Here is a 10,585-nt window from a genome sequence, read left to right as displayed (position 1 = left end):
CATTAAGCAACATCCCCACTTTACAAACCTGCCGGAAACTCGCAGCTTGATATTTACCCCAATTTTGACACTCTATTCAATGAATTAGGGAGTTAATCCATTCATTGTAGCTGCAATCGAGTATTTCAAGTAAATTAACTATAAAAATGTTTTGTTTTTTTTACTTGCAGCACTCACAGAGCTGGTTTAAGACCTGCAGGGTCCTCAAAGGCCGCAATTCTGCCTTGTTTGCTCTCAGAGTATCTGCAAGTCTGCTCTGACCAGCATTAGTCCAGTGTGTACTATTTCAACCTTTTAGGGCAGTACTAATTTGAAATCCGGTTTCCTGGATAAAACTTATAATGAAGCATGCAAATTACAAATCAGTAATATATGCAGAAGAGGTTGCCAACTTTTTTCATGTTTGACAGTTGCATGTTTTGATACAATAGAGCCCATAATAGGACAATCTGGTCATTTAAATAATTTAAAACATAAATCCGAAACTTATTAGCAACAAAATGCAGTATTTCTGGAGGATATTTAAACATCTGTAACATTTCATGAATTTGTCATTGTAAGAGCTAAACAATGTAGTTTACAGTAAACAATTTGAAGGGGTGTTTTATGTAAATAGACCAGTTAAATAAACCACATGATCAATGTTGGAAAAAAAAAGCCAACAAACTTTTAATATTGTAGGAATATAACAAAAAGGCAGAGAAATGGGATTATAAAATTGGGCATTTATAATACAATGGTTGGACATATGTAAATAAAAACAATATTTTTTTCTATATTACCCAATAACAATGTAGTAAAGGTGGCTATGCGGTTTTCTTTTCTCCGCTAAATATAATTGGTAGGTTTCTGCTTCTGCGAGTACTCTTCAAGAATTCACATGACTTAGAGAGGTTTCTCTACAGAGGTTGCTGGTCTCAGAGTATTTAATCACCTCAAAAAAAAACTGGATAGGTGTAACCTTTGTTCCAATCTCTACAACTGTGAATATACAACCTATGTTGAAAAACAAAATGGAACATGCCTGTTCTTTAAATGATACATTTTACTTAATGATTCATTAAAACATCCTACAAAAAAAACAAACAAAAAAATATGAAAATACAATCATGTCCAAGAGATATAGTACATTTGGCTTAGTTGGTTGGAGGTGGTGGGGGTATATTTGTAGGTCCTTCATTTGGTAAAGGAGGCCTCATCATTGGGGGCATTGATCCAGGTGGAAGAACTCCAGGTGCCGGAGGGGGTACACCAGGAGCTGGAGGAGGAGGAACTCCAGGTGCCGGTGGTGGTGGTACACCTGGTGGAGGAATACCAGGAGGAGGAATTCCAGGGGGCGGGACTCCAGGAGGAGGTACTGCAGGATTAGGAGGCGGTGGGGGGACACCAGGAGGAGGAACACCAGGAGGAGGTAAGGCTGGTGGTGGCACAGGTGGTGGCACACCAGGAGGTGGCACTCCTGGGGCAGGAGGAAGTTGGGGAGGTGGCCCAGGGGGAGCCGGTGCTCCAGGAGGCATGGGAGGCAACGGCATTCCACCTGGAGGCGGTGGTGGCATATTTTCTGGCAAGGGTGGACGAGGTGGCATCCCATTCAGCAATGGCGGTGGCGGCCGTTTTACACCAGGTGGTGTAGGGGGTATTGTGGGTACAGGTGGTGGTTTCTCCATCTTAAAGTGGAACTGCAAGAAAAACTGAAGGAAAAAAACAAAAGAAAAAACGACAATAATCAATATTCTGGTCCAATTCTAGTCAAAATATCAAATATATTAAATCAAATTACTGTTTGCACTTCCAGATATAATAAACACACAGTTAATTTTGTCACTCACTTTTCAGAATATATGTACATGTATATACCATAAGAGCTCATTAAACAGTTTTTTTTTTTTTTTTTTTTTAAATATGAAGTGAAATTGCATGCTCAACTGAAGATGGGACCCTGTTATGGGGTATCAGTTATTGCATAGCAGGGCTTCTCACAGTAGCATTAACTCAATTAGAAAAGTACTTATGTTATATTTCTATATAGGAAATGCAATAATTTCTGAGGTATTGATTTGTAACTTCTGAGAGAGGATGTCATGACTGGATTTGTATAACTTTTCTAAAAAAAAAAAAAATCATGTTCATCATGTTAATTAGACCTTTTCATCTCAGTGGCCAACACATCTGTTCAGCCTGTACACACAGCAGGGGGAGCCACTGCCTCTGTGGCTTGTAACCTGCATCTCAGATCCTGTCCGAATAATGCACACAGAAGGTTTTGGGATATAGCAGATTAGTGTAAACTTTGTTAACTTTGCATTGCATTTAAATCCATGTTCTGGGGAAACATATTGCATCCCGGTACTAAAAATAACTAACTTCTTGGGGCCAGCGAAGAGTTCAAGGGGCTGGTTTACCCCCTGCTAGGCTCTGTCCAAAACTGTATGAGACACTATCTCTATCACACTATATTGTGGCACGCATACGTGTAGTTTTTGAAATAAAGACTATGTTGTGCCAGTCATCACTATTAGTCCGCACTTACACTTGCCCAGTAGCTGGTTGTTACTGGCCAAAAAATAATTCCCATTGCTTCAAATAGAATGCACCCATCAAACAAAGTTTAGAAGGACTTAAAAAATTAATAACCCTCCATCTCCTACTATACAATTTTCTTTCACTGTAACCAAGAGCTGAACTCCGGCTGACAATACTGGCATCTGGGGATTAGCTAGGCTACAAATATGTTACCTGCTTAGTTTCTCTGTTCCAGTGTGTCCAGAACTTCCCTTCCACCTTGTCAATCTCTCTGCTTGGGACCTGAATGAATACAAAATGCACAACATCAGTAAATAAATAGGTAACTACATTAGCACATCGGTTAGCATTTCGGCTCACAGCGCTGGAGTCATGGGTGCAATATTGGCAAGGGCCCTATGTGTGTGAAGCTTGTTCTCCCCATGTTTTTGTGACTTTCTTCCAGGTGCTACAGCTACACAATAACTTGTGTAGCTGTAGCTACCTAGAGCTGCTATGCATCTATTACTGGGCAGCTTAAGTAACTCCCACTGAGGAAAGAAATTTAGAGACAGCAATATTTTTTGTATAAATGAGCCTATTTGTCATGTGTATATACAGACAAAGAGGGATAGGACTGCGCTGAAGATTGGTTATATATAAAAATTAAACAAAAATACAACAAAAAACAATGGTTACAAAACCATAACATTAAATACAGTAATATTACAAAATTATAAAAGTTCAGTGAGTATAAGCACAGATAACATAAAATAAAAATATAGCCATATAAGGAGTCGTTTAAAGCATAATCAGCAGGTAAAAGTATAGACTGAATTGGCTCACTCGATGGTAATAAGGTCATTCACTCAATTTCCGGGATTATCAGGAGAAAGTTTTAGTAATGGTGAGTATGGGATCTTAATCTCTCCAATTACCGAACAGAATGGCTCGTGATAGAGAGAAAACAGAACGATCTCCCCCAAGATGGAATTCTTCTCCAGTCCTTGTGTCCCGCTAAACTCAATGCGTCAGAGTTCAAATCTGCTAATTACAAGAGATCAAACTTTTCCACGGCTTGGTTAAAAGTAGTTTACAATTTGTAAAGTTCCAGTATAAACTGTTCGCTACTCTCTTTTAGAGCATACTGCTCGAATGCATTGATGCGTTTCTGTGCTGTATATGCTTTCAACAGGCAAGGGCATTCCCTAAACTGTTGCCACAAAGTTGGAAGCACACAATTCTCAAGGTCTTTGTATGCTGTAACATTTAGATTTTTCTTCACTGGGACCAAGTTGTCCAGGCCAACCCAAGAAAAACAGCCCTAGAAGTTTATGCCCCTAGACCATTATTCCCACTCCACTAAAATTTAGAGCTTGAGTTTAGAGAACTAATTTCCATTGCTCCAGAGATCACTGGTGGTGTGCTTTACATCACTCGAGTCTACATTTGAGATTATACTTGGTGATTTGAGACTTGTGTGAGGCTGCTCAGCCATGGAAACACAACCCATGAAGCTCCAGACGTTGTTTCTAGAGGCAGTTTAGAACTAGGTAGGGAGTGTTGCAAGAGAGGACAGATGATGTTATGTGCTATGTTCTTCAGCACTTAGCAGCCTGGTTCTGTGAGCTTGTGGCTCAATGCTTTGCGACTGAGCTGTTGTTGTGTCTAGACATTTCCACTTAAGAACAACACTTACAGGGCAAGTGTTGCAAGGTAAGAATATGACAAGTGACTTGTTGAAAAGTGGCATCCTATGACAGTGTCACATTGGAAGTCACTGAGGCCTTCAGTATGACTTATTCTGTTGCTGTTTACAATGGAAATTGCATAGTTGTAAGCTTCATATAATGCGCCTATTAGCAACAGGTGTGGCTGAAATGGGCAAACACACTAATGAGACGGAATGTCCACATACTTGTGGACTTGTAGTTAGTGTGTAACACTTTGCTGGTAACAGGAACACTTTGTAAATATTACAGCATTTTAAGTGATGAATCAATCAGTGGTACAGTGAACATATTGCATCTAAAATAGGTACGATGTGAGCAGTGCTCACTACAGAACGGTTTTGTTGAGATTTCAGCAAATATTATTATTATCATCATCATCATTTATTTGTTAGGCGCCACAAGATTTCCGCAGCGCCGTACACAGTACAAACAGTAGACTATACAGGGTGAAACAGTACAGAACAATAAACAAAAATACCAATACTTCAGAAACTCCAGGCAGGCTGCTGCAATAAGCATGGAGCAGAAGAACAGGTGAGGAGACAGGAGGGAAGAGGGCCCTGCTCATTCGAGCTTACATCCTAAGGGAGGGTTGACAGACCAGGCACAAGAGGAGCAGGTTGAGGCAATGGGAGAGAGGGGAGAATGAGCAGAGGAAATAGGGGTTAAGTGGATGGGTGGTAGGCTTTGAAAAAGAGGTGAGTTTTGAGTGCACGTTTGAAGGAGCACAGAGTGGGAGAGAGGCGGATGGAGCGAGGGAGGTCATTCCAGTGAAGGGGGGCTGAACGGGTAAAGTCCTGGATTCTGGAATGGGAAGAGGTGATCAGAGTGGAGGAGAGGCGACGGTCATTGGCCGAGCGCAGGGAGCCGGCGGGAGTGTGAATGGAGAGGAGGTTGGAGATACAAGGCTCTCTCCCACTCTACTGCCCCTTATAAGTGGTGGTGAGGAGTTTGAAAAGAATTCTGTAGGGGAAGGGGAGCCAGTGTAGGGCAAGGCAGAGAGGGGAGGCAGAGGAGGAGCGGCGTGAGAGGTAGATGAGTCTTGCGGCCGCATTGAGTATAGAGCGGAGGGGGGAGAGACGGGAGTGGGGGAGGCCGGTGAGGAGGAGGTTGCAGTAATCCAGGCGGGAGATGATGAGTGCGTGTATGATGGTTTTGGTGGCCTCCTGAGAGAGAAAGGGACGGATGCGGGCGATGTTGCGTAGTTGGAAGCAACAGGCTTGGGCAAGGGAATGAATGTGGGGGGCAAAAGAGAGAGAGGAGTCAAGGGTGACACCCAAGCAGCGGAGTTGGGTGACAGAGGAGATGGTAGTGTTGTTAACGACAATGGAGAGATCATGGTGAGATGGGTGGTTGGGAGGAGGAAAGACAATGAGTTCAGTTTTGGAAATGTTGATTTTGAGAAAGCGCTCCGACATCCAAGAGGAGATGGCGGCCAGTCAGATACCGGAGCGAGGAGGGTGGGGGACAGATCAGGTGAAGAGATGTAGAATTGGATGTCGTCAGCATAGAGGTGATACTGAAGACCAAAGGAGGAGATGAGAGTGCCAAGCGAGGAAGTATAGAGCGAGAAGAGTAAAGGGCCGAGAACGGAGCCCTGCGGGACTCCAACAGGGAGAGGGTGGGGGGAGGAGGAGGAGCCAGACGCTGATACACAGAAGGAGCGGTTAGCAAGGTATGAGGTGAACCGGGCAAGGACAGATCCAGAGAGGCCAAGAGAGAGAAGGGTTTGCAGCAGGAGGGGGTGGTCCACTGTGTCAAAGGCTGCGGAGAGGTCGAGGAGAATAAGTATAGAGAAGTGACCCTTGGACTTGGCCGTTAGGAGATCATTAGTAACCTTGGCCAGGGCAGTTTCGATGGAGTGGAGGGGACGGTAGCCGGATTGGAGAGGGTCAAGGAGGGAATAGTCAGAGAGATGTTTGGCGAGGCGGCTGCAGACAATCCGCTCGAGAAGTTTGTAGGCGAAGGGGAGTAGTGAGACAGGGCAAAAGTTAGCAAGAGAGGTGGGGTCAAGATTGGGTTTTATAGGATAGGGGAGATAAGAGCGTGTTTAAAAGAGGAGGGGACTATACCAGAGGAGAGTGATAAGTTGAAGAGGTGAGCGAGGTAAGAACAGGCAGAGGGAGAGAGCGAAGGAGGTGAGAGGGGATGGGGTCGAGAGGACAGGTAGAGGGTGGGGAAAAGAGAATAAGGGAGCGGACTTCTTCACCTGTAGTGGGGCAAAAGGAGCACCAGAGTTGGTTGTTGGGGGGAGGTGAAGCAATGAGGGTGGAGGGTGCAGCTGAATATGCTGCAATAATGCCTATGTCAGAGTTGCTCTGGAAATGTGGATGGTGTGTTTCTATTGCAAAATCTACCTAGGAATATGATGTATAATTACTCGCTGGATCGTATTTCTGCGCTGACAAATTTGACATAACATGAGCACTGATGCTGCGTGTGGCATAGGATCCTACACTACATATTTCTTGTGATGTATGAGTGTTTCTTTGAGAGGCATGTTTGGTATCAGCAGCAGCCTCTTCCAATTATGTAGATAGTGTGAATTTGGGGGAGCTGGAATGCTACAAATTCTTAGTATCATAAACCAAAGTTATTTTCCTGTAACTCACCCAACATGCATATTAATCTAAAGCAACGCTATGCAGCAGAGTAGATTAGAGAATTACAAAGACTATTTGATAGCCAGGCACTTTTGTAGAAAGCAGCTCCACACAGCTTATTTAGTGACAGGAATGCAAGAACAGAGCAATAGATATCCTAGACATGCACTTACATTAACAATTACAGAGGAGTCTGTGCAGTGTCTGGTAGAAGTGGAGAAGAGCTCTGTGCAAGACATCATTGTGTGCACACAGATGCTGCTCTGTTCAGCAGCTTGATTGAACCCTGTGCCACCAGTTACAAATGCAAAATGACCCGAGAAGTGCAGGAGACCCATTTTTCAGGAAAAAAAATAAATCTAAAAATCACTTGGGTAGAGTAAAGAATTAAACAAATATTCCCAGTGAACCAGATGCGCAACATAAATGTGTAAAAATGGATCTAGTTCTTATGGTACAAAATACCTCTGGTCATTAAACGTTATTGGTTTAAGATGGGAAACTACACACCTTAAATGCAATAGTTTCATATGGCTCTGCTGCCATCAAAAGATATTGCCAACGTCTGTCTGGGGGTTCAATTCTCTGTTCATATGCAGACATGAAGCGGTGTCTAGGAATGATGCTTTCTGCTATCTCTGGATAGTCAATCTGACAAAGAAAAAATAAAAATTAGTTTGAAGAATTCTGCACCAGACAGAAAATGGAAGATGATGAATGTGCAACATATGAGTGACAAAATAAAAAAATAGAACAAAACAAATATAGTATAGACAATCCCCACAGAATGAGGAAGAGGAGCAGTAGGATAAAGAAATGCTTTGTTACCTGAAACAGCAGTGACTGTTGGCTCACTTCAGGATCTCTCTGTTTTGTTACTGTAAGGGAAAATAATGAATTTATGGATCCAAACATATCGTAATTTAAAGGCAGATGGCCATAGCATAATAATCTCAAAACCAGTCTTTCACCTTTATAACCAGGACGTCCAATCTTGACAAACTTCTTCACTTCAACCTTTACTTTCTCTGGGGCTGGCTGTGCAGGTGCTTCTTTTGCCTCCTTTGCTGCACGACGAGCCCTGAACACAGTAAGAAAGGCCTAAGCTACAATCTATATAATACACAGATAGCCCATCCCCATAATATAATACTCAGAGCAACTTACAAATTGGTCTGATGTTTTTTTCCTTGTGTGTGCGCAAGATAACTGCCCTAAGGACAAATGAGAGAAACAAAGCTATTTAAATAGAACATGAATATAAATGTGTGCTCACAGTGAATAAAAAAAGAATTGAAGCTAAGAAATCATTTCGAAACGGGATAATGAACCTTAATGTAGTTCATTCTCATAAAACTCAAAACTATCATTGGATCTCAAAATAAAAAAGGATTTATGTTTTTTCACCTCATTGTTGTGCAGGGTAAGACACAGCTTGCATTCATATGAGCCCAAGTGATTCTTCATAAAATAGGGGTCCTGTGAGGAAAAAAAACATTTAAAGAATGTTATGACAGTTAACTTTAAGACAACCGTGTCCCCTACAGATTAATAATCAATGACAATTGTTTAAAATGTTCTAATTTATAACACATTAACAATTATTTTAAAACAAAAAACAAAACAAAAAAACAACCACAACGTTTTCTGATGTTGTAAATTAAACACAACAGGACTAATATTATATCTATGAAATGGAAGCAATAAATACTACCTGTGATCCTAGCTATATATAAAACTAACTGCATTGCTTGCTAATTGAATTAGAATACAAAACACACTGTTTTTGGTTAGTAAAAATGTAATATTTACAAAAAACAAAACAAAAACAAAGAAGCAGCATAAATCAGGTTATTACACAGCTCTTAAAAAGGGATTAACGATCTCTATTCTGAAATGCTTTATAAGAAGCATCTTAGTCCGCACTACATGAAAATACCAAAACCAGATCCCTTTGATACGCCAAGATGTTCCTGCCCCATTTTACAATTTTCTATGCCACCATGTCTGGTGACTAGAACATATACTAAATTTTGCCAGTAATGCCAGAGATCCTAGGGGTGGAACCCTAAGAAACAGTACTTGTGGGTGGAAAACACTTTAATTTTAGGTGTATGTAAAGTGGAGCTAAACAACATTTGAGGTGATCAAAAATGTTAGTCTACAGACCTAGGGGTAAATGTATCAAGCTGAGAGTTTTCTGGCGGGTTTGAAAAGTGGAGATGTTGCCTATAGCAACCAATCAGATTCTAGCTGTCATTTTGTAGAATGTACTAAATAAATGATAGCTAGAATCTGATTGGTTTTTCAAACCCGCCAGAAAACTCTCAGCTTGATACATTTACCCCCTAGTCTGATGTAAGGAAAGTGATAGTGAAACATTGCATAAAACATACATCCAATGACAGAAAGAACTGTATAAGTTATATAAACATACAAATACACAATACTTAAAATTGTTTCATAATCTAAACATTTATATATTGCTATTAAATCAGTTGTGAATAGAGATGCTCACTGACCCTCATGTTTTGGTTCCATTTTTTGGGCCAAAATCACATAATTTAGGTATTATTTTGTTCCTACATTATTAACCTCACGAACACTAATTTCCATACAATTTTACCATCTCACAGGTCACAATATGCTTTTTATACACTTTCAGCCAAATACTTCAGCGAGCTAGCTGGACGTTAAGTGACAGAGCAACGACACAAACACACTGCATTTTATATCACATCTAGAAAACATTTCCACACACCAGTGTCACAAACTCACAATAGAAAAATAATACAAGTGGGAATTGTCCTTGTGGCCTCCCACCGACCCATATGTTGGATCTTGCAAGGGACTTGCACACTAACAAACCAAGCACTTCAGCAACAAGGGCTGCCACTTTTGTGGCTGAAGTGCTTGGTTTGTTTGGGCCCCCACTAAACCAGCTATCAATGCCCTAAGGGCAGGTTAGACCAACAGTGTAGTCAAATGAATTATACACTGTCAAGATGTTGTCGTCAACATCTTCAGCATCATCCTCACCCTCATCAGTGTGTACATCATCATCACAGCCTAAATTAATCTCCGCTGGAATCATCATCATTTATTTATATAGCGCCACTAATTCCGCTGGAATCCGCCATTACAGAAGTGTCAGTACTTGGATGTATTTGCCGGTAAAGGCCTTCCTCGTGGAAGATGTAGTTCATTTTGATGAACATCATCTTTCCCACATTTTTAGGAAGTAACCTCCTACGTCGATCACTGACAAGGTTCCCGGCTGTGCTGAAAACTCTTTCGGAGTACACACTGGAGGGTGGGCAGCTTAGGTATTGCAAAGAGAGTTTGTAAATGGGTTTCCAAATTGCTTGTTTTTCCTTCCAGTATAGAAAGGGACTGTCTGACATGTCGATTTCAATGAACTCTTGAAAATGATCCTCCACCATCCTTTGCACGTTAATAGTAGGATCGGATGGAGTTATGGCCGAGGTCACACTTTTTTTGCCAAATTCTTTCAAACCAGACCAGATGTCAAACTGTTGTGGTCTGCCACCTGCGTCATCCCTGCTTCTCTTTGGAAACCGCAATTTCTTAAGAGCAGCAGCTGCCTGAGAAACTGAAGTCGCCATCAAGCCACGGACCACTTGAGCGGTCAACTTGCTGACCAGGAGCTCCATGCATCTCTTCAGATCTTGGGTCAGTTGGAAGCAAATAATCTACGTAGGTCTTAAACCTAGGATCAAGCACAGT

The 10,585-nt window shown here is 41.6% G+C and overlaps 1 protein-coding gene across 2 annotated transcripts in view; it reads right to left on the bottom strand.

Annotated features, from left to right (window-relative positions):
• Positions 1 to 644: 644 nt before the first annotated feature.
• SF3A2 (splicing factor 3a subunit 2) overlaps positions 645 to 10,585 on the bottom strand; it is a 15,640-nt gene continuing 5,699 nt past the window's right edge. For both annotated transcript variants that reach the window (XM_075204714.1, XM_075204715.1), the window contains exons 3-9: positions 8,246 to 8,317; positions 8,006 to 8,052; positions 7,810 to 7,919; positions 7,667 to 7,716; positions 7,349 to 7,489; positions 2,737 to 2,805; positions 645 to 1,691 (exon numbers count right to left, since the gene is read on the bottom strand). In XM_075204714.1, the coding sequence (XP_075060815.1) occupies positions 1,137 to 1,691; positions 2,737 to 2,805; positions 7,349 to 7,489; positions 7,667 to 7,716; positions 7,810 to 7,919; positions 8,006 to 8,052; positions 8,246 to 8,317 (1,044 nt within the window). In that variant the 3' untranslated portion in view covers positions 645 to 1,136. The remainder of the gene's footprint in view (positions 1,692 to 2,736; positions 2,806 to 7,348; positions 7,490 to 7,666; positions 7,717 to 7,809; positions 7,920 to 8,005; positions 8,053 to 8,245; positions 8,318 to 10,585) is intronic.

This window comes from Mixophyes fleayi, chromosome 1 (assembly GCF_038048845.1).
Source record: "Mixophyes fleayi isolate aMixFle1 chromosome 1, aMixFle1.hap1, whole genome shotgun sequence".
Taxonomy (NCBI): domain Eukaryota; kingdom Metazoa; phylum Chordata; class Amphibia; order Anura; family Limnodynastidae; genus Mixophyes; species Mixophyes fleayi.
The sequence above is the reverse complement of the archived record's forward strand: the minus strand, read 5'-3'. Positions and strand labels throughout refer to the sequence as shown.